The following is a 25307-nucleotide window of genomic DNA, read 5'->3' on the forward strand; positions in this document are numbered from 1 at the left end:
ATTAATCACTTTAATCTCCACTCTGGCGATTATAAAAGCGAAGAAAAAAAACCTGCAAAGAGAAGTACCTGGTCAAGGAAATGGCTCTTAAGAAGGAAACAGCTAGGATGCTACGAAAATTTGATGAGAGAACTAGCATTGGAGGTAGGAATATTTTATTTATATTTTTCAATAAATTTTCTTTTCCAAACTTATATTTCAGTTTACAATTTGTTAAACGTTTTAATAGATTTCAATATTGTGAACTTTATGTTATGCATTCTAATTTAAAACGTTTGTATTAATATGCATCAAGATTATAATGAATTCTAATCATGTACTGTTTACATAATTAAAATATTATTATTAAGCGGAATTAAATATCGAATTTCAAGGGTGAGAAACATGTAATCCTGTTTATATTAAGTCATGGTAAACGTAGTACAGAATGATAAATTGTATAATTGGTAAATTAAAATAATACTATAAAATGTGGACTAAGTAGGGGCTATTTAACGATTGGGATATGAATAACAGTTAAAGGTTGTAAAATAAAATGCTTAATTGAAATCCATCTCTATGTTTAAGAAATTTAAGCATATTAATTTAGCTGAAATAGTAAAATCAAAAGAGTAATTACAATCCAAAATTATAAAACAGAGTTAAACTTTAGAGTATGTTGGAAACTAGAAAATATAAAATGTAATAAAGAAGTTCAAATTTAGAGTACTTAAATTACGAAGGTAATAAATGTACGAAACAAGTTGAAAATAACATCTAGAATTAAATAAAGCTCATATACATATACATGGTAAGAAAATAGAGGAATTAAGCTAAAATTAAGAGCCTGTTTGAAATTAGGAATGTATGTTTTGCTTTTTATTTAGTTCTGTGTTCGATGGGAACTTATTAATTTTCAGTTATTGATGTGCATTTAAATATATGTATATGTGTGTGGGTATTAACATAAGTTTCGCCTATAAGGCATGATATTGTACAAATTTGTTTATAGTTTAAAATTAAAATTATGTATATAGTTAATTATTCCAAGGTTATATATTAATATAAAAATAGAGTTAATTATCTCAAGGCATATATTTACATACAAATACTTAATGTTACAGATGTTTAATAGCTTTTAATCAATATCCCGGATATTAATGTTTTAAAAATTTAAGTAAAGCTTCCACTCCATGTGCATGGTAATATTAGCAACTAGCAAAATTAAATAATGCAGTTATTTATTATAAGCAGCTTTCATGAAATCTTATTTTGTTGTTTAAGGATGCTTTCATTTATGTTTAGGATTCCGAGGGATATCGACGATGGATTCGGATGGATACAAATGCATTTGAGTTTTTACTCAATGGCATCTCAGCGCTAATTGCTAAAAGTAATACTCTATTCAGAGAAGCAATTCCTCCTGGAGAAAGATTAGCTGTTACTCTTCGATTTTTGGCAACAGGTAATTAATTTTTGTATCTGCATGTAATTTGGTTACCTAGCAGCTAATATATATACAGTGTAAATCGTTTAACACGAAACTGAGGGCACTGAAGTATTTTTTCGTTTTAAAGGATATTGGGGAGGGAAAAAAACATACAATCAACAAAATTAAGAACATGTTACTTATATGAATGAAACAAAAAAATATGCAAGAATTTAATTTAATACAAAAATTTCAATTTTTTTGAAAAACAAAACATTTCTTGAGTTTTTTAGAAAATAATCTGATATTTTTCTTTGCATTGTATTTATTAGCATCAAACTGTCAACAAATTGTTCGATGTTGTCCATTTAGTTATTAATTTAACCATTGGATTGTGCGTCTAAATAACTGTTCATTACTTTTCATGATGTTTCTCATTTCCGAAATGTCTTTTTCAGCCATAATTTGGTCTGTACACACATTATCATGTACTGCAATGAAATCTTCCGATGATACAGTAGGACAGGGCTGTAATACAGAAACTTTCTCAGACATTTCTTTAGGTGTTGGTTCAGTTCCAATATTGTTCTTCTCCGTTTCTTTTGGCTTGAACGAAACTCACTAATTTTTTACACACAGTACGATGTACTTGTTACCAAAATCCAAAGCCAACTGATGACACAGGATATGATTTTGTGTGGCGTTTGTTGGGGTGGAGGGTGAAAGTAGTTTAGATGAGCAAAATTGTATCATTTCATAGGCTATTCTGAGAGTATTTCAAAGCCAAGTTAGCCTTCTTTCTACGAAACATGTGAAACCACCTCTCTTTCATTTCGCACCCCTCTTAAATCTCACCTGCATGGCAGGTGTTTTCCGTATTTTGTTCATTCCCAGAAAAGAAATCTATTCCTGTTAAGTGATTTTCATTTCGTGTTAAAAAGAAAAAAAAATGCATAAAAATACATATTAGTTTGTCAGGACCATTGTATTATTTTGTGTTAAGCGTTTCCGCATTAAACGTATTTCACTGTGTATATATATATATATGTGTATAATAATGATAATATAAATAAAAGGAGAGAAGGACTATTTAAGATTCTATTATGACTTTGTAGATTGAAATTTATGTAATTTTCAAATTGTAATTCATAGTTTTCTTCATTGGCATTTTTAATTTTTACTTTATTGGATTTTAATAGGAGTATCTGACTTTCATTCGTTTGATTATGTATATAAATATATACCTAGCTTTATAATAATCGATACATGTATTGTTATAAAGAATTATCAGGTATTAATTTAAGACACATGCAAATAATTCAAGTTTCTTATAACAGAAGCATAAGTTATATATAAAAAAACTACTAGTCATTGAAAAAATATTATGCTTATAATACAACAGTTTGTATCCATATTTGGTATTTATCATTGATGACAATACTTTTTCCCCTTAGGAGAAACACAAAGCTCCTTATCATTCCAGTTCAGAATAGCACAAAATACCATCTCTGGCATAATTGTAGAAGTTTGCAAAGCTATTGCAGCATTTCTCCAGCCGCTTTTTCTAAAGGTTCCAGACACTACAAAAGAGTGGTTGGAAATACAGAAAAACTTCTACAGATTGTGGAATTTCCCTATGTGCGTCGGAGCAATGGACGGAAAGCACGTCAAAATTCGTCCACCACCCAAATCTGGATCATTATATTATAATTACAAAGGGGATTTCAGTATTGTTTTACTAGCACTTGTAGATGCAGATCTGAAATTCTTGTATGTTGACATCGGTACAAATGGGAGGGTTAGTGATGGTGGTGTTTGGGCAAAGAGTATGCTAAAAAAGGCTATTGATGATGATACCTTAAATATTCCTGAGGCAGATCAATTACCTTACAGTGAAGTGAAAGTTCCATATGTAATTGTTGCTGATGATGCATTTCCTCTTTGCCCAAATATAATGAAACCTTACCCTGGGCAAAAATTAAATCACCATAAAAGAATTTTTAATTACCGTTTGTCGAGAGCCAGAAGAGTCTCTGAAAATGCCTTTGGTATTCTGGCTGCAAGATTTCAGTTGTACAAGTCAAACATACTGTCTTCCCCTCAAAATGCCAAACATTTTGTGATGGCTACTTGTTGTCTGCACAAATTTTTAAGATCCACATCCTCAGCTGTTTATACTCCCAAGTACAGTATAGATGAAGAGGATGTGGCAAAGAAATGTTTGAACCTTGGTGATTGGCATAATGCACAAAATGCACTTGCTTCACTTCCAACAGTGAGTCACCGAGGAACTCAACAAGCCAAGTACATCCAAAACATATTTTGTGAGTATTTTAATACTGTTGGCTCTGTACCTTGGCAAAATGAAATGTGTTTATTGCATTAATTATTACTTTTAAATTATATATTTTTTTACTCCGATTCTTTGTAATATTTCATAAAGGCTACTTGCTAAATTTTTTTCTTTAAATTCCCAATACAAATGATTTCTATTTCTTTCCTGTCTTTGTTTAATTTCATACTTTATCCAAATAGCCGAATATTTTGAATTTTGAGAACTCCTTTTTGATTGTTTGTTTCATCATTTGGTGATTACTTAACATGTGTATAACAAATGCTTTGCTGTAATCAATATGAATTATATACAAATGATTTCTATTACTTTTGTGCCCTTTGTAAAATTTCATACTTTATCCAAATAGCAGAATATTTTGGAATTTTGAGAACTCCTTTTTGATTGTTTGTTTCATCATTTGGTGATTACTTAACATGTGTATAACAAATGCTTTGCTGTAATCAATATAAATGAAATACAAATGATTTCTATTACTTTTGTGCCCTTTGTAAAATTTCATACTTTATCCAAATAGCAGAATATTTTGAATTTTGAGAACTCCTTTTTGATTGTTTGTTTCATCATTTGGTATAACAAAAGGAGTTCTAAAACATAACATGTGTATAACAAAGAATCTTTCGAATTATATATCCAGTTAAGATTGAGTTACCTAAAATTAGATTCTGTTTGTCATAAAAATATTCCAAAAGTATTATTATGTTGTTACACTGTAACTGCTTACATTATTAGCAGTTATATAATATTTGTTACATTATACTAATATTCATGCCAAAAATGTAACCTAGTAAAATAAATAACTCTGAATGGTCATTTGCTTTTCGAAGTCATTTCTTATGTAGTAAACAACAATACACATATAACAGGGTATGTACACATTTCTACACAAGGAAATTAAGTACTTTTAAAGACCATTGATGAAAAAAATTAAGGACCTATAAGCAAATGGAAACTGAATAAATTAAATTAAAAATATTATATCTATGCCTGAACGTGAATATGATGCATTATTATTAAACATAACTTAATTAACATAATTATTAATATTTTTAGAATGAAATTAATTTTATGAAATTTATCAAGTAGCATTAAATATTTTACACATAATAACTGCACATATCTGAAAGAATATAAGTGACATTTTAGTTATGTTTTACTAACAGTTAGCTTTTTTTTTTTTTTTTAATGTCTCATTTTTGTCACATACTTGCTCAGTCTAGAGGTTTAGTTAATAGTAAGTAGATTTTATGTCAAGCAGCATAAGTTAAAATTAGCATTAAAATCATAATCAGCATGATTCATAACAAAAGATTGGCTGTTATCACTGCTCCTTCTCGCCTATAGAGAGACCTGCTGATCAGAACAAACCTGAAAGAAGTTTTGAAAGTTAGCTGACTCTGTTAGTGTTGTAGCTTTGAGTAGAATTCCAGGGGTTGTAACTCAGTTAATATATTTTAAGGTTCTATTAAGCCACTAAAGCATTAGCGGTGATAAGTTGTTTTGCATTAAGTTTCACTAGATGCAAGAATAAGTTTCACATGAATTTTTATATTTTTGTTTTTTACCTTGTGACCATGGTAAAGGTTTAACACATAATTTACATAATAATAACTGTACATATCTTTGAAAAATAATTTTTTTAATTTAAAAACATATTTAGTTTCGTTTTTCAACATGTTTCCTTTTCACTTTAAATTTTTGGGATTTAATTAAAGACTTCTGTTATTCTAAAAGACTAAATGCATTTAGAGTGTATGCAAAAAGCTGCTAATTTTATTTTAGGAATTAATACGAACATTCATGCATTAAGACATATTTGATGAATCTTGTGAATTTTCAGCTTTCAATTTTTTTATTAATAAAAAAAATTATTTCTATAATGCCTGTTCATATGATAAGATTAGAAGTACTTTTGATATTTTCCATGCTTGTATCTAGTGAAAAGTAGAGAAAATAAAGGGTAGATAAAAATGTTAAGAAAGCGATTCTAGAATCAGAAGTATAACATTCAACTATATGTTTTCATTGTTCTTCCAGATGTTCTCCAAAATGTAAGAAACTGCGTGTTACTACTATGGAGTCATTAGTACCATAGAGAGAAATTTCAGATGATTAAAATTCAGGACCTTCTGCCAATTTTGGCCAAAATTAAGGACTTTTAAGGACCAAAAATCAATTCCAAAAAACTTAAGGACCGTACGAACCCTGTATAAAAATATAAAATTTATTCTAACAGAAAGTGAGACTGAACAAGATTTCAGATTTTGCTGTTAATTGAATTTAAAATATCTAATCGAAATGCTTATCAAATATTATTAATGATTATGAATATTTTATATTCCTAAAAATAAAAACATGAAATGCAATAAAATTCTCACTGGATGCACATTTTTCTATTAACGTAATGTGTATTATAATAATGTTTAAATAAAATAATAAAATGTTTAAATGAACATTTAATTATTATTATGTGCAAAATAAATTTACAGAATAGCATAAATCAGAAATAGAAGCCAATTTTATTTTACAAAGAAAAATACCATATTTTAAATTACACACAAAAAAAAAAAACCCTTAAAAAAAAAAAAAAAAAAAAAAAAAAGTCGGCTATGCTTCAAATTTTGCTTCAAAAATCAAATTTTGTATTTTTATTTTCAGTTCTTCTCTTTTCCGCAAATCAGAAATATCTAAAAGGGAGGAAGCGACATACTTCCCAAACAGAAGTTCTGTATTATTTTCTGTTTCCTGCACTTTTAAAAGTGCAAAAGTGCAGCAGAAGCAGTGGATAGGAAGTCCTGTATGTCACTGTCCTCCCCCTTTTTGCGCTTCTTCCTTTCAGCTGGCTTCAGCTGGCTTGTTGAAGGAGAAGAAGAGGGCTCACTTACATCTAGAAGTGGCAGGCTAGAAATATAATTTTCGCAAGTGGCAGGAGAGGGCAGCTCTGTACATTCTTCATCCTGAAAGGAATATTAAATATTAGTTTCCATCTGCTTTTAAAAATCTAGCAATACATTCACATAAATAAACTACTAAAACAATTTAAGGCTGAACCTTGAAGCATGATCTTGCGTAACAACAAAATGTATAGCCCTTGGTTAACTAGACTCTATCATTGCAATGCTTTAAGAGGGCCTTAGCCAAAAGTAATAACAGTCTGTCTCTAATCAGAAGTAAAAGACCATATTTTGTTGCAATCATGTGTAGGAATATACACGTATTATAACTAAATAGAAAATGATAATGCAAATAAAGTAAACCACCATAACACAAACTTTCTTAAGGCGAACACACAGTTAACATAAAAAAAATTTGGTGCTGGCAAGTGATGTGTATGATTATAGGAAGTTAGTCCTCTTCAACCTCTGGATCAAGGCATTACTGAATTTATGTAGTTAGTTATAAGTGTTACTGCAGGTAATTTGCGAGAGTTGAATTTTGTGCGTTTGAAAAGACAGAAATGAAAACGGGGAGTCTGCTTGATGCAGTCATACTTATCTGCGCACCCTCAAAATCTGTGTCATCAACATCAAACTGTGTCATACAACAAAAAAGTAAATTATCTCTATCAGAATAACATTAACTGTGTGTTTACATCACACACAGTGCAAAAACAAGATTATTGTAGTCCATGATCTGCCACTGTGGTTACAACATACAACAATAATTCTAGATATTAACAAAAATGCTGTAATTTTACTTTTAAACCTATACAATCATTGCATATAAGCATATTTAAATTACCAAAATTATTTCAATTACTTTATTTACTTGAAATTTTATTTAAAACTCCAGTGCTAGAAATTAATGATAATATATTGTTACGGTTTTTGCATTCATTTAGCTATTTTAGTAGAATTAATTAAAATTGTTCTATATCCCCGTGCAATGCACGACGAGACTTATTTGAAGAAAAAGCTATGTCGAAAAATAAAAAATGCATGAGCACATTCATTTAATAGATATCTCGAAATTTATCTTTTGCTTTGAAATTTTATTCACTTTTCATCGGACTTGTGAATTTAGTTTATTATGAACCCATATGCATGCAACAATATTAAACACTTACCTCAATTACATCATCATATATGATATTTGAGGAGAAAGAATTGTCCAAATTGGAGCAACTGTCTTCTGCCACCATGCCATCATCCAAGAAGGACAGGCGTAGGAAATGCTCCCATTTCGGAACGAAACCCTGTCCTCCACTGCCACTTTTAAACGTGAGCATTCTTTTCCGCTCCCTCCTATACTGGCTTCTCAGATTTTTGAATTTTGCAAGCATTAAGTCTATAAATTTAAGATACGCAATAAGTATACATAAACATACATACATTTCTTAACTAAAATTCAAAACAGATAATCTTTGGAAGACTTCAGTTTTTACTGTTAACCTGAGAAATCAATCTGCATGTAAAACAAATGCTCAGTTTTTCTTGTCTTTTTTAATTTGATACATCATACAAAGAAATTAAGAAATGGTTATCAAGGTTGTTCATGCGTTGTGTACATATTATGTAAATAAAACAGAATTCAGATATAATTATGCAATTAAATTTAGTACTCTAAATTATAGGGTTTCCCTTAGTTCAATTAACAAATTAATCAAATTTTTGTTATCTTTCCTGAACTCGTCAACTTCCTTTCGCATTTCATCACCAGGATGCTAATAAAAAGTTAAGTGAAACGAGTATTTCAACGGGTGACTCTTGGAGTTTATTCAGAATGTGTTGTTGCTAGCCAGCGCATGTTACGTTTCTGTTCTTGCTGTTACACTTTTTTGGCCATTTAAATAATTATAATGTCAGGTAGGTTGTCAAGTCAACCTAGTTAGTCTTAGGTGCTAGTCCAGCACTACTTTTACACTTGAATTTATTGTATAACGATTCTGAAGTTCCACCGCTAGTTGTCGGTCTTATTGCAAAGCATGAAGTACATGCTCTTTTTTATAGCTGAAGATAATAAAGGGTTATTTTTACCCTTCTTCTGTGCTAGTATTATTTCACGCCAGGTTTCTTAGTAGGATCTAGTAGAGTTTATGTAGTTAAAGTAGAGGAAGATCTTATAAACTCTTTACATCAGTGTTCCTTACTAATTTATGCATTATTTACTTTATGAAAAGAATAATGTTCAAGTAACAGATAAACACACTTGGTTATAGCAATCAATTACATCAGTAATAGCCAAATTCTGCATACACTAAGACCAGTTTAAAACGCGTGCTGGATAAGTCTATTTATCAGACATTACTTATGTGTATTTTCTGATATCTGCATTCCAATGAAAATGTGATGGCTCACTGGAAAATTTGTGACCTGGTGAAAGCATTTTCTGACTAACTTTATGGCTCATAATTACTGTTCTGTCCATTGAAACAAACAGACAAAAAAAAAAAAAAAAAAAAAAAAAAAAAAAAAAAAAAAAAAAAGACCGTCTATGATAAAAGTCTATATGGCTGATATTTACATCCTCACAGCCAGCAGATACTATTCAGCAAAATTAAGATTAAATAAAGCATATGAATACATGAGCAATCAAACATGTTCGAGTTCTTTACTGTCCCATAGAACACTCGGTAATATACCTAAAACACATTAATTATACCAACTCTAGAAATTAGGAGGTGCACATCATGAGTTTGTTTTATGTGATTATGGCAAAGTCTCAAGGGATATCTGCCAAACAAGAAAGATCCCTTTGTACAAGATGTTTTAAAACTGGTTCATATATCAGTAACAAATGGGAAAAGCCAAGAAAAAGCCATGTAGCCAGCCTGTTCGTGGCATTCTAACCTCAGGCAAAACTACCAGTGTTCAACGATGTTTCTGGTAGGCCCGTGAATATAGAACATAATTGGCAAGTACAATCCATTATGTAAACACACAGGAAGGTGATAATCAGTTGTGCACTGTTTGTTTCAAGTAACATTTCTTATTATTCATTAGTCATGTTTATATTACATAGATCATACATATTATATAATTATGAATTCACCCACGAACAAAATGTGTACACTTAGTACTCAAATGCTCATCATTTATTTTTCAACTGATTATTACATATCCATAATAATTTGCAAAGAACTGATGACTACAGTTGCTGCCAATTACATGATCGTTATATGAATTAGAAGTAACTTTTTGGCAATGTTCATTTTTGTATTCATACATACATATATATACACATCTAATAAGTCATATATTTACATACAGATAAAGAGATGTGATGCTTTAGAAGTTGGTGATATATATTTATTAGTATTAATGTACTGAATAAGATTTATATTAATGAATGTATATACAAATGTTTTTCATCATGCATAATAATAATAAATCCAAAAATTTCCAATGTTGCAACATGTAGCATTTACAATAAAAGTATAGTTTTTAATGTATTTATAATCCCAAAAGTATTTCATTAATAACATAAAAATCATAGAAAAATTTAATTAGTATTCTCATTATTACAAACTATGCTTTTCTTTTTTATGCATCTTTTATGCTGTTTAAAATGTGTCACTGATTATGCAAGTACAAACAATTTAAAACATAAGTAATTAGAAGAAAAGCCGCGCATATACAAACGGATTTAAAAAAATTATTCAACTTAAATTTAAGAAATAAAATTCTATTATATAACAGTGATAATACACGATCAGCACGAAATACGACAAATTTGGCGAACTTTTGGCGACGAACAATTGGTAAACAAATGCGAAATGCAAGAACGTCGTAAAATATTATCGACGCTGAAATTTCCACAATTATATATTTAATGAATACATAAACATTTCTAAAATGACTCAGTTATATTACAACAAAACAGCAATATATACATATAAAGATATATAAATTTTTGACTTACCGTATTGAAAGTTACTTGCATACTCCGGCCATCTTTCTTTCAAATTTTCTGCTATTTCGTCATAGCCAACTTTTTTTAGGTTTTTTTTCGTGTAATATGGGTGTTTTATGTCCCATAAATATGGTTTTTTCTTAACTTCATCAATTAAATTTGCTTCTATTTCCACCGTCCACGACTTCACAATCACAGCCATCGCCATATTGAAAGTTATACGTGATCCTTCAGAAGCTGACCTTTCGTCTGATTGGTTGAACGTTCGAGGAACACGTCTCCGGCCGGAACATTTTCGGAAAAGTTCTAAAATGTTGCTCGTAGCCGGGACACGTTCCTCCTAGCTAAACGAAACATTTCTCGGAAGCCTGCAGCTTAAAGCCGTGCTACTAGAAACTCGTTTCTCGGAATTGTCCCGGGTAAGCGCGCGCGTCTATAGATGTGATAACAGCCTAAAAGATTACATTGCTACTAATAGTCACAGCGTAGGAAATCTCATCACCCCTCGACAAGTAAAAGATTGTCTTGATACTTTGAACCCAAAGAAAGCGGCCGGTTATGACGGGATTGGTAACAAAGCCGTCAAGAACTTGAACAGGAAAGGGATAATCCTCATTACAAAAATTTTTAACGCCTGCTTAAATTTGAACTATTTCCCTCGTATCTGGAAACACGCTACCATTATCGTCATAAGAAAACCAGGAAAAGACGGGTCAACTACAAGCGGTTACAGACCAATCAGCTTGCTCCCAACTCTTGCTAAATTATTTGAACGTATTATTGTAATTCGAGTTAATAACTTCATTGAAATTCACAACTTGCTAAAGAATTACCAGTTTGGCTTCAGACCAGGTCATTCTACAGTACACCAAATCACAAGAATTACAGAAATTCTCGGACAACAACTGAATAAGAAAGAGACTGTTGCTACCCTATTTTTGGACATCGAGAAGGCTTTTGACAAGGTTTGGCATGCTGGCCTCCTTGTCAAAATGATAAATTATCAATTTCCTCCGGACCTTATTACGACAATATTCAGCTACCTTGACAGACACACTAGGCGAGGGACCTCCGTCCCGGGTCCTCATTATACGGGACCCACCCAGAGTTGAAAATCCAACGCCCGTGGGACCTCGTTCTCGCAGGCGCAACCCCCGCAGTACCCGTCCGCCTTTTACGAAGCATTGGGCAGAACTTAAACGTTCCCATTAAATACGTTGTCACCTTGCCTCCGGGCACCACTCCATCAGCAAAACCACACTGTAAAAAGGTGCTCTGTCAGTCCCCGCCACGAGAATTGAATGGGGTCAAACCCCGGGAACTTAGTCGACAAATGCACTAGGTAGAACTTTTCAGGTTAAAATTAAAGATACTTTATCCAGCAAGAAAATTATTCAGACCGGTCTTCCGCAAGGAAGTTTACTTTCGCCAATATTATTTTGTCTGTACATCAACGATATGCCAAATATCCCAGATACTACTTTTGCTTGCTATGCGGATGACACCGCAATCCTGTGCAGTTCTATTAGCAAAGCAAGAGATAAGCTTCAAAAAGCCGTTAATATCCTCACCAAGTGGTTTTACGCTTGGAAGATCAAAACCAATCCAAGTCTCAAGTCGTATTTTTTAGACACAACCTCAAAGAAGTAAACAACATAACACTAGATGGTGCCACAGTACCTACAGTTAAAAATATTAAATACTTGGGTGTAATTCTTGACGTTAAGCTTACATTCAGGCCGCATATTATGTATACTCGTGAAAAATCTCACAAAGCTTTTAAGTCTATTTATGCCTTAATAGGGAGACATTCAAAATTACAACTAAGTACTAAGAGAATTCTCTATCTTCAAGCAATAAGACCGATTTTATTGTACGCAGCACCAGCATGGGCCGCTACAGCCAGATCAAATCGTCAGATTTTGCAAAGATTGCAAAATAAATTTCTTAGAACTATCACAGACTCACCGTGGTTTGTAAGAAACACTGCAATACATCGTGGAATGAAAATCAAACCATTAGATAGCGAGATCTTAATTGCTTCACATAATTTCTACACCAAATGTGATAATCACAAAATTCAGCGCTGCAAAAGACCAAGAACGATACACCATACCGAGTTATGGTGATCGATGTACATGGTGAATTTAATGTTTTTTCTACTTTTCATTGTTTACTCGTATTACCAAAGTTATGCCACTGTTACATACTGCCACATTGGATGTCATTCAACACTTCAAGTGTAGAGGTTTATTCCAATACTTGGGATTTTTTTTTTCACTTTTAGGATTCCTATTAGAGACAGTTATAGATAGGTAAGGACTTCAGAGTCGTAGATCTATTGAATAAGCGAGGACCTAAGAATATGCGTACGTAATATTTATTTCTTAACCTCTTTTTGTAATCAAAGTGCTTTCCCTCTTTCAGGCAGAGCGGTGGCCTTTCGAGCAAATTTTTTTTTTTAAATATTTCTGGTCTATTTACTACTTTGCTCTTTGCTTAATACAAGTGTGCTTTTACGTTTTTTAAGTCTTCCACAGCACCTAAATAAATATATAAATAATTAATTATCTTCCGATACGATCGATAAATGTTCAGATATTTTTTCTTTCGTGTCTATTTTCATTTTCAAATATTTGCTTCGTCTACTATTTTTTCTAACATTAAATTATTTTATCGTTTATACACTGGTGTGAAAAACTTAAGCAACGTGTGTTCTTTTTGCCATAACTCCACGAGAAATAACGTGAGAGACATGAAATTCAGAAATGAGAGACAGCATTTTGTATTTAAACGATGACAAAAGAATAGTTGCGCAAAAATGAATACAATGTATACAATATGGAATCAAACAAGAAAGGCTTTATCGAACTCATAGTACCGTTACGCACAATTGTCTGTACAAAAGGAAGAACAACAAGCATATGTTGCTTAGTATGGGATATGCCCTCCCCTTACTGCAATGGTGTCTTTGCATCATCTTTCCATACTCAGCACCAGATTGTCCAACAGGTCTTGAGGGCCCATTCCTCAATCAGCATCTGTTTCAGCTGCTGGGTGTTCCTCGGAGGATGTAATCGTGCCCCAAGGTGTCTCCCCAAAGCATCCCATATATGTTGTAGAGGATTTAAATCAGGAGAGTATGCTGGCTAATCCATTCGAGTTGTATCTTCACTTCCCCCAGCTTCTGTACAGCAGGAGTCCGGGGGTTTTATGGATTGTCATCCATAAAAACGAAGTCTGCTCCAATGACACCTCAGAACAGACGCACATGGGGAAGGATCACCTCCTGACAATAGCGATCTCCGGTTACAGAACCTCTGTCGAAAGCGTGGAGCTCTGTCCGCCCATTCAGCATAATGCATCCCCAGATGAGAACTGCAGGACCACCATAATGGTCTCTTTTTGTGATGTTACTGAGATGAAATTGTGTCCCGACCTCTCTCCAAATCAACTGGCGTTGCGAATAGCTTATGGCACTAAAATGACTCTCACTCTTAAAGAGGACACAACTCTATTGATGAAATGTCTAATTTTTGTGCTCCTTGCACAAAAATTACAGAGTTGCTGAGCTATGGTGCTTGCTGACTGGCTTCGGGCTCTTTTCGCCTGCAGGGCGATATATCGGTAATCCGCTGCTGATGTTTTCCTGCGGCGGCTATGAACAACATTTCTAACACTTGTACCTATAGTTTGGAAGGACTTCCAAGCTCGCGAAATGACACTTTTAATGATTCCGAACTCTTCAGCTACACTGGTCATGCTACGCCCCTTCTCACGTTTTTCGGTCATTCTTCCACATGTGAAGTCATACAAGTGATTTCTTCTACCCATATTTCACAAAAGAACTCACATGCACTTGCAGCTAGTGTCTTTAATTGCGTCTCCGTCCTTTTTATTATTGCAGTCTTGAGTTAAGCGCACCGACCGCACGCGTTTTGCATACGCTCACGTCGCCTGTGAAGTTTTGTTCCTGAGATTTGCATACGCATGACCTTTCTACTGAATTGCTTATTCATTGTACTGATCACAAGAACCCCTTCTCTATAATTTAATGGCTATATGATTAAAATTTACATTGTTGCTTAAGTTTTGCACACTAGTGTAGTTTATTCAACAGATCGTAAGGTTTATCCTAAGTTTCTAAAAGTTAATTTTAGTTAAAGCTACTTTCCTATCCTTCCTAATTTCGGCTTACGATTTCCTACCAGTATGTGTTTTTAAAATCGCGGTTAATGCGAATGAAGAAGAGTGATATTTAAATCAAAGAAGTTCCACTGACTACTAGAAACTTGAAACTTGAAAACTTGAAAATCACCAAAACGTTGAAATATCTTGGAGTCACGTGGGACCAAGGCTTGACCTGGCTACCACATCTACAAGAAGTCAAAGTCAGAACAGCCAACATTGCAAAGAAAGCCAGGCAGTTTCGGGGACAAAATTGGGGGCAGAACGCTTACATTCAAAAACTGCTCTACTTGACGGTTGCAGAAAGGATTGTAATCTATGCCTCAGCACTACCAATGGGCAGCCGTAAAATAAAATCCCTGTCAACAATACAAAGACCTTTTGCTCTCAACATTAGCAAGGCATATAGAACAACCGCGACAAATGCAGCACTTGTTCTTACCGGGCTCACACCCCTTCACATCAGGGCCAAGTTAGAAGCAATATATGAGCGAGTAATAAGATTAAAAGAGAATGCTGCACTCGGCACCACGGGTCTTCAGCACGCTGCAGTACGAAACACCAGGCAGCACACAGCAGGTGCACTCAGCACATAAAAACTCGGGCATACACGTCAAAATAGCAAGGAGATCTACGCCGCGAATAGAGGATGTACCAGTCGCCTCGCAATTCTACACAGATGGCTCCAAACATGATAACGGAGTGGGCTGTGCTTATGCTTATTATGAGCATGGTACACTTCACAGTCAATGGAAAAGCCATCTTGCAGCTCACAATAGTATCTTCCAGGCGGAGGCCTTAGCAATTGAAGCGGCAATACAGTACGCACATGACATACAACTTGCACGAACAGAAATCTGCACAGACAGCATGTCAGTGCTGCAGGCATGAAAGAATCATCATCACACATCTCCCATAATCCCGCAAATCCAACAGACATTGCATAGCAACCAGCAATCTAACATCAAGCTAAAATAGGTAAGAGGCCACTCTGAAATCGCAGGCAAAGAGATGGCAGATCAACTGGCCAATGAGGCAGCACTAATCCTGGCGTCATTTTTAATAAGAGACATAGGGAATAAACAATGGCAACACGAATGGGAGAATGGAGATACCGGCAGAATGACTTTCGAATTCTACCCTGTAGTGGATAAAGAACGCTTACAGGCCATACCCCCTTTGGTAAACTATATCACGGGGCATGGCACTTTTCCCACCTTCTTTTATAAGCGTGCTATCTCCAGACAGAAGCGTGTGTGTGCGGGGAAATTGGCTCCCCCGACCACTACGTGTTCAACTATAGCCTCACGACTAGCCATCACCTACCATATCCCACTACGAATATAGTACCTTACAAGAGACAGCAGCTGAGCGCCCTAGGGCAGGATGTCTGCCAACCAACATAGGAATAATAGCACACACAGCTCAATTCTATGTCTCTATTGTAACTTAGCAGGTGTTATGTCTAAAATTGTAAATATGTAACTGTATAAGTAAATGTGTAATGTAAGTAATAGTGTAATGTAAGTAATTTAATCAATGAGTGTAATACGTCGTACTATGTGTACTTTTAACATAACGTAATTGGTAATGTAGTCATTAGCGCGTGTATCGCGTGCCACATGTGTATTATTTTAAGTAAGAGCGCGTATTCTCGCCTGTTGTATACATCTAAGCCGTCTACGCTCGGCCGTATTAGAGCCCTTCCTAGCTTCCGTAGCTTATTTGATATTTAGAGGCAAACTACTTAGAATTTTGATTGCCTCGGCTATATCTTTTTAGTTAAGTTTTATTCCTGATTACTTTAAGTTCAAGCCCAAATGGAGATTTTGCTGTACGCTCTGAGAAAGGAGCCAACTGTTAAACTCTTATTTAAAAAAATAAACTCTTATTAAGCTTACGTCTCCTTTCCTGAAATAAAGCGATTATTCGCATAGCTGCTCACGAGGTTCCTACACTTAATTGTTAGATAAAAGAATGGAAACCCACAAGATAAAGATATGTTTTAAATACCACAGAACAAGAGTTAGAGAAAAACGTTTGACTGGATTATTCAGAATTTCAAATAATTTTAGATTTATATACTTGCACAGGAGCGCGGTTATTTCCTCGGAGAATATAAAGTCTGTTCTCAATGTCCTTTCGGACTTTATTAAGCATTTACGGAGTCACGGTACTTGTTTCGATGTGATTCGATTTCTGGTTTGTTCTCGGACACTTAGATTTTAGAATGAAGGGAAACGAGCTAGCGGACATCAGTGCAAAGTCTGCGATTGAGTTATCTATATAGCTCTTAAGGATATTATTAGAACATCCAGACACAAAATCCTAAAGAAATGGCAGCTAATCTGGAACTGTCAGCTTTAAAATAAATTAACAAATATTAAAACTAATAAAGTCTATTGAGAGGATACAACAAACCGAAGAGAGGACGTCTTAATTGGTCAAAAATTCGACTACTCTGGTTTTGCGCACAACTAACCTGTTCAAAGGTAATGCTTGGCTTACTTAGCTATGGCAACACACTCGAAGGATATCTGCCTAATGGGAAGAATGTCTTCCTGGAGGACTTTCTAATGGAACGTTTACATATGTACCTTACAGATGTGAGAAAACACGAAAACTCCTACGCAAATAGCCCGTTCGCCGAGATTCGAACCCCTGATCAGTACTTCCAGTGTTCATTGACCATTCGGTCACTGGTGGGGTTTAAAAGATGAGAGCAGCCTACTTGTTCCATTTGTAAAGTAATTTTATCTTTATGATATATTTAAATTAAAAGCCCGGCTTTCGGCAGAGTTCCAATGAAGTTTTTTAATAGCTGTTAACTCCCTTTTGACCGTTTATTCTGAAAAGAGTCAATACAGATTTGTTTCATTAACTAAAAGAGACTAGGTTAGATAATCTAATCTGAAGGAATTTTAATGCGTTTCATTAAATGTACTAAGAAATGTATTTTACGTGCTGAAATTTTATTTTCTTATTATTACATTCATCGCGTTAATTTTCTTGGTCTAGGTAACTCAAGATAATCATTAGTAAACATACTTTCTCGTGTCTATGTGGGTGTGTTGAAAAATAGTAAAAACCGGTTTTACCTGTTTTTACTTTCCATCCATGTTTACCTGTTTCCAGTTTACTTTCCATCCATGGTATGAGTTTTATTCATTTGTTCACAAATATATTTTATAATTCACATCAGTTTATTGTATGATTTGTTTTATAATTTTGTGTTAATAAAGTAACATTCTTATCACACGTTTGGCGCATTATAACGCTGTGAGGGTATGTGTCTTGAATTTCACAAACTATCAATAAATCAATTTTTACACGAATTCGGAATTGAATATTCGTCAGTCTTAATTTCTTTGAAGAATAGAAAAGGACATATTCTCGTGATAAATTCGAAAGAGTATTCTGCTGCTTCGTTACAGCTGTACAGCTTTTACTGCTGTTATCAATGTAAACGTGAACATGAGTGATCATTGACCTAAACGTTTAAAGAAAAATCTAACTTCGTATTTCACTCTATCAGGTGGACTATTAGAACATGGTCGTCTGACATACAGTCCGTTCATTATATCTTCCGTGCACTTTGAAAGAAAGTATTTGCCACGATACGTTCTTTCAAAGTGGCGCTGCAACCGTGGATGTAACAGATTAGGAGGTCACATACCAATTTCTTTCATGGCTATAGGAAAATACCGATCTTGAAAAAGGGTGGTAATGGTTGGTCTACCTGCTGTAGACCTTCCAACAACTTTTGCAATTGTTTGGAGTTCTTTTTAAACTTGAGACAAAGTGATGAAACCATAGACGTAAAAACTGCGCAATACACTTTCCTTCCGCTCACTACTATAGCAACATACTGATCTTCAGACGGAATGATCCACTAACTGCAGTCTCTAGAGAACTGTTTGATCTCTTTGGATCTTTCACTTTTCATGAAAAATTATCTTTCAACGAAACTCTTAAACATTTCGTATCAGAAATTAAATGAACCTGCAGAAAAATTTCACGATCCTGCCCTCTTTTGCCATTGCGTAATTAGCGCAGTTCGGGCAAACATTCATGATTAGGTGTGACACACGATATTTGCATATTGTTATCTTCATGTGCAGAGGCAGGCACACAATTTTAGCTCCCTTTCGAAAATGGGGCGCTTAAATATTTTAAGCCAGTGTAAGTGTATTTTCGCAGCTATTGTAACTGGATTCTATTGCAACCGTTTCAGATTTACATGGATTTCATTCAAAAGGTTACAGGCAACATTGAGAATTTAAAACGTGTACTCTTTCAAAATTTCAGTAGCCACCAAGAGATATATGAAAAATTTGTCTTTATAAAAGCGTATGAAGGATAGCTTCACGTGGTACATGTGATATGGTTGATGATTTAGTGGGAAGCCAATTTGTTGATATTTGTGAAATAGTGGTAAATATACAACAGAAACGACATGTATACAACATAACAGTAATATATACAACAGAAACGTTATCTGTTGTATTTGTTTTTATATCAACATTTACTCACTGGGGGCGATGCTTTCTACAGTAATGTGTAAGAGAAACTGGCTTCTTTTCACGTTAAAATCGGTGAAAGTGGAATGACAAAGCCAAACCGTTTTAAAGCTGTGCCAAACTAGTATTATTCAGCTCATTTCATCACTTTGGTCACGGTTCAGGCCCTCCCATAAAAAGTAATCACATGGTCGGAATTCGACAAAACCTGAAACAATGCACACGATAAAGGGTGATAAAATGAATCGAAACAATGTGTGTATGATTAATGTGTATAGTGTGTGTAATGTGTAATGTGTATAGTATGTAATGTGTGATTAACGTGTTCGAAAGGGTGTGGATAAAGTTTCTTATCAACTAAAGAGATTATATTATTATTTAATTCCTTTTTCTAACATGACTGACAAGGTACTTCATCACGAATTCACATAGTTTTAAATAAGTTTTAAACTCAAAGGTTTATACTCAATTCATATACCCAAACGCTCATATATATTTATATAAACCTTTGAGTAAATGAAATGAATGTGATATATATGAATTGCATGTGGAACATGAACCGGAACCCTGAAGTTGTTCCAATTCATGTTTCACATGCATTAGGATTAATGATGATACTTCGCTACACCTTTCCTTAGATATAACTAGAATGCTTTTACTCATGATTTAGTATTAGATTATATTTACATTTATTTTCCTACACGTCAAATTTTGTTATATATATATACAGATGGAGGACAAAATAATACGAAAATCTGTGAAAAGGTATGACGTATTTGGCACCTGCAGTATTGCCGCGCCAACTGCAACGGAAGTCTGCCACCTAGTGAGCGTGAAGAGGAAGGTATCAGTCTCCCAACAGCAGTCACCTGCGTTGCATGCTTCGATCGGACTGTCTTTGGAAATGTCAGAACTGTCAGAGTTACAAAGAGGAATGATAGTTGGAGCGTGTTTAAGTGGAACATCGATTACGAAAACAGCAAATCTTGTGCGGTCTGCAAGGAGTATGGTATCAGCCGTTATGACAGCGTACACGAAAGAGGGTAAGACGATGTCTTCAAAGCACAACAGTGGCCGAAAGTTAAAGCTGGCTGATAGTGGTAGATGGGTCTTGAAACACATAGTAGCCCGAAATCACAAGCAATCGTTATCCGAGATAACATCCGAAATGAACAGTCATCTCCAGGACCCCGTTTCAACAAAAACTGTCAAAAAGGAACTTCATGCTGCGAACATTTATGGCGGAGTGGCAATTCGTAATCCCTTGGTGACTAATGCTTTCAAGCGACGCCAATGGCGTAGAGATCACAAAGGCTGGCCCCCCACAGCAGTGGCAACAGATAATATGGTCAGATAAATCGTCATTCACGCTATTTCAGACGACTGTACGCGTTTATGTCTGGAGAATGCCAAAAGAAGCGTTTCATTCTGACTGTCTCTCGCCGACTGTGAACCATGGGGGTGGCGCCATTATGGTATGGGGTGCGATATTTTGGCGCGGTCTTGAGCCACTTGTTATTCTACATGGGAGGATCACATCCAATCACTGTCTAAGCATTCTAGAGGATCATGTCCAGACTGTATTCTATAGGGAGCGACCGCTTTTTCAAGATGACAACGCCCCTATCCACACTGATAGGTGCACTCAAGAATGGTTCGAAAAGCATGACGATGGAATTCAACATCTTGCTTGGCCCCCTTAAATATTATTGAACATTTATGGACATGTTTGGAGTCCAAACTTCAATCGCGATTTCCCCCTACATCCGGACTTTCGGAATTAGAGACCGCTCTGCAGGAGGAATGGCTTAATATTCCTTTAAATATTGTCAATGACCTTTATGCATCTATTCCACGTCGCATTCAATCTGTACTTCAGTCAACGGGTGGGTCCAACACCCTATTAATAAAGATTTTCCATTATTTCACAGGTGTTCGTATTATTTTGTCCTCCATCTATATATATAAGCACACAAATAGATAGATATATGGATATCAAACCCGCATATATATTGCTATAAAACTAGAAAATTTCAGTATTTATATATTATAATCAGGAAATCTTTTATCAAATCTTCGTTCTTTACCTTCCAAAAACACAATGACTCTCAAAAGGGAAGCCTGTGACGGTAAATTCAATAACAATGGAAAAGTAAAGATCTGATTTACATTAACTTGCGCATGAAGGTAGCAACATATTTATGCATGAAAGAAAACAAGTATGTACAGGGAAGAAAACCATAATTTATTTATTGTGGTGTAAATTATTTTATGACCTCACATTTGGGTTGAAAGCTAAACCAAAGACAGACCTAACATTTATAAGATATTTCAAGGTCGCGGATTTTCCCATATTCCCCCTATCGACCATATTTTCAATGTGATTATCTGTCGATGATACTGGGAATGGCCATTTCTCGATTAGAGTAATTTCCAAGAGTCTGGAACTGCTTGAGAATCTACATGTGCAGAGACAGTACGCATAAGGACATCCCAGAGATTGTTAATGGGATTACACTCGGAAGAATACGCGGTAACTCCATACTAAAAATATTCTTAGCGTCCAGAAACAAGTTATCAGTTTTGGCTCACTGAAGACAAGTGTTATCTTCAAAAAAAATTCAAATCAAGAACGGCTGCTTGGGCAATTGTGAGTACGACTTCCCTCCGATAACAAGCGATAGCCACAAAACCATCCTTAACCCCTTGGGTACGGATTTATTTGAGAAAATATTTGCATGTGAAACGGATATAATTTTTGGTTGCTTGGAGTAGAATGTAAAAGCAGTACATTTTACGTAAGAATTTATTTATTTCTAAAATATTGATGACATATGTAGTATTAAGATGTCTTCAAGTAATTAGAATTGCAAAACAAAACTAAATTAATAACAACAAAATAAAACTAAATAAAATAAATTCAAGCTATAATAGAAAACCAATTTCTAATAATTATGCAGAGTGTGATATTTTTCAAAGCAAGTAAGTAAATGCAGTGCTACTTTGCATTGTTTGCACTGCCACGTAATCTCTTTACTAATATTATGCTTATAACAAACACGGCACCTTTTTCCAGAGTGTTGCTTGGACTTAGTTGACGGAATATTCTCAGGAAAGTGTGCCCAATGTTTCGCTGCCAAACGAAATGGTGTATCGCTACTTGACGGGCGTCCACGACGTTTATAATTTGGCAATGACAATTGCTCCAGCAATTCTGCGGCAATAGCTAAGCGAAAGGAAGTAATGCTTGCCTTGGTTGTACAGTTGATTTTAGAGTATAAAACATGAGCATTATAAAAGGCCATATCTATTAGATAAAAAAAACATTTTCTTATAATCCTTTACACATTTTCTTAGAACTGGGAAGCACGCTCAACGCCTCCCATACCTTTATTATACTCAAGCACAGATGCCTCTTTTATAATATTTTCGCTATCACCACCTTCATTTTGTTTTTTGCCTGCGTTTATCAAATCAGCATTTGAATGTTTCGTGCTAAGTATGTGAATCATCCGCTCCTAGGGAAAACAAGTGAATGACGTCTCTCAGACGTCAAATGTACCCAAGAGTTTAATTTTTGGTTTGACGTCTTAGACACGTCATCCGACCCTAGGAGGAAAAAAGTGAATGACGTGTCTCAGACGTCAAATGTACCCAAGGGGTTAAAGATGTTCACCTGTGTGCGATATTCCATTCAAACTGAGGCGGGGATTATGATGTTGACATCACTGAAGGTCTTATATTCGGTGATTTTCTGAGCTTGATTATTTCTGTAGCATTTTGAATAGACACTTAGCATCCTTCAATCTCATTCCGGAGTCTATCTGAATTTGTCCGTTAACAAGATGAGGTAGTGTAACATGGATGTTGACAGCGCTACTTTGATCTTGCGTCTCTAAATCGGCTGGGTGTTGGAACACAGAAACGTGGCACTCAGGCGTGCAGTTTCTTCAATGTGAAGTCTCCCGCTCCCAATACTAGCAGATATTGCGTTAGATGACGCTGTAAAAATCGATATAACAGTTGTGAAGGTCACACCTCGATTCCGTTTGCAACTACATCTTTATCCCTATCTTCAAAAGGCTGTCCGCCGAAAACATCGCGGCCGGAAACGCCGCGGAGATGACAACGCAAAACGAAAACGTCGTGGCATCGCAGTTCTAAATTATCGCAGTACAAAATAGCGTCGTCAAAAATAAAGCGGTTCAAAAACTTCGCAATTTATAAACATCGTTGTTCAAAATATCGGGGTAAAAAATAAAGTACCCAACAAAACATCGCATGACGATAACATCGCAAACATGCGTTTTTCAAGCTTTAATAACTGTGAAAGGATACTCGCATAATAATTTATGAGAGCAAGATGGAAAGAAGGATAATTTTTGCATTCATATTTTATTTTGCATTTATTATTAACTGATAAACATTTTCTGAGAATGTAAAATGGGAACTTAAGCATGAAAAATTAGTGCAACTTATAAGCATTCAATAGAATTTGAAACTGGCATAGCTAACAAACGCCATTAATAAATTTTTTTTATAAAATTTCACTGGTAATTTTTTATGAAAAGTGTAATCTAAAAAAGGTTGCAAAAGGAAGATAAGTAACTGCATTGGCCTTATCTATAAAGAATTGCTACTTTAATTATGAGATAATTTTCTTCAATTTTGTTAATCTGATACTCTTATAGTGAAACTTATTTCTTTTTTGCTTAAATTTCTTGTTTTGCTTTTTATAAATTTATTAGCTAATAAGAATTATCCTTCTTTGCATCTTTCGCTCACAGATAATTATACGAGTATTCATTTACAATTATTAAAGCCCGAAAGACGGATGCCTGCGATGTTAACGGGATGCTATGATTTGTAGGCACTTTATTTTTTACCCCGATGTTTTCCACTACGATGCTTTTAAACTGCGAAGTTTTTGAACCGCTGTATTTTCGACGATGATATTTTGTACCACGATGTTTTAGAAGTGCGCATATGCTTTATTTTATCTCACTAATATAAGCATATGCTTTATTTAATAAGCATATGCTTATTTATTTTATCTCACGATGTTTTGCGCCACGACGTTTTCGCCTTGCGTTGTTTTCTCCGCAACGTTTTCGTTCGCAATGTTTTCGCCACGATGTTTCCGGCTGTAACCCTTCAAATTCATTATACTTCTTGGTGGAGCAATTACAAGTCTTCAGACAGATGGATTCTTTTTTAGTTTTCCCATTTGAGATATTATAGAATGATTAATGCCAAAGTAAGCAATGATGTCTTTGATTAACTTTCCTGTTTCAGTGCTTTTGATAGCAGGCCGGCGCTAATTATCTATCTATCTGTTGCCCTTCTTTCTGCCATGGGAACACCAACGTCATGAAAAACTATCACTGAAGGATGTAAACATGCCATAATAGCAATTACATAAACCTGCATCATTGAAACTCAAGAATACTGGGGTCTTCAACTACTGCCAAATTGGCGTATTGTTAGGACAATCCAACATGTGCTGCACAACAGACGATATTTGCATTTTTCTACCTTCATCGACAACGAATTTCAACCTCTCAATTTCTACACTCTGAAAAATTACTAATTTTATTTGGTTGCTTAACGTTTGGTATGCAGGGTATGGCTGTTTTTGTAGGTGTGGTAATTAGGAACTCCAGGCCAGCCATTTCAGAAATAATCCAAAACATGCTCCATAGTATGTTGTTTTACCTGACAATTGCACTCAAAAGATTTGGGCAAAGCTAAAGAATGAAATATTTGCATAGCTTTGATTTAAATAGCAACCAAGAAGTACAATATGAAGTTGCAGTTGATAAAGTAGAGCATTTTCGGGAAAAATCGTTATGAGATACATTCCGCAAGCGAAGAAGATAAGAATGACCTTGTATGAATAAAGTATAGCATTTTCGGGAAAAATCGTTATGAGATTAGCTGATTATACTCCTGAGGAATAAAAACAATTGAGTGTTTACCATACGTT

At 34.7% G+C, this 25307-nt stretch overlaps 1 protein-coding gene across 1 annotated transcript; it reads right to left on the bottom strand.

Moving 5' to 3' along the window:
* Positions 1-6092: 6092 nt before the first annotated feature.
* Positions 6093-10821, bottom strand: LOC146994393 (uncharacterized). The gene is made up of 3 exons (XM_085826361.1): positions 10623-10821; positions 7828-8048; positions 6093-6718 (listed from the first exon to the last, which is right to left on the bottom strand). Exons 1-3 carry the CDS (start codon positions 10819-10821, stop codon positions 6515-6517), a joined length of 624 nt encoding a protein of 207 aa, XP_085682487.1. The 3' UTR covers positions 6093-6514.
* Positions 10822-25307: the final 14486 nt, after the last annotated feature.

The sequence above is a fragment of the Stegodyphus dumicola genome, chromosome 11 (genome assembly GCF_044657685.1).
Source record: "Stegodyphus dumicola isolate Sdum_Otavi_A_Nest chromosome 11, ASM4465768v1".
Classification (NCBI taxonomy): Eukaryota; Metazoa; Arthropoda; class Arachnida; order Araneae; family Eresidae; genus Stegodyphus; species Stegodyphus dumicola.

What these genes read in the sequence shown, in the direction of transcription:
- LOC146994393 (XM_085826361.1), bottom strand. Translation starts at nt 10,821, where the DNA reads ATGGCGATGGCTGTGATTGTGAAGTCGTGGACGGTGGAAATAGAAGCA. An exon ending in TGCAAGTAACTTTCAATACG is followed by an intron (nt 8,049 to 10,622) that starts GTAAGTCAAAAA and finishes TTAAATTTATAG; the next exon opens with ACTTAATGCTTGCAAAATTC. An exon ending in TATATGATGATGTAATTGAG is followed by an intron (nt 6,719 to 7,827) that starts GTAAGTGTTTAA and finishes TATTCCTTTCAG; the next exon opens with GATGAAGAATGTACAGAGCT.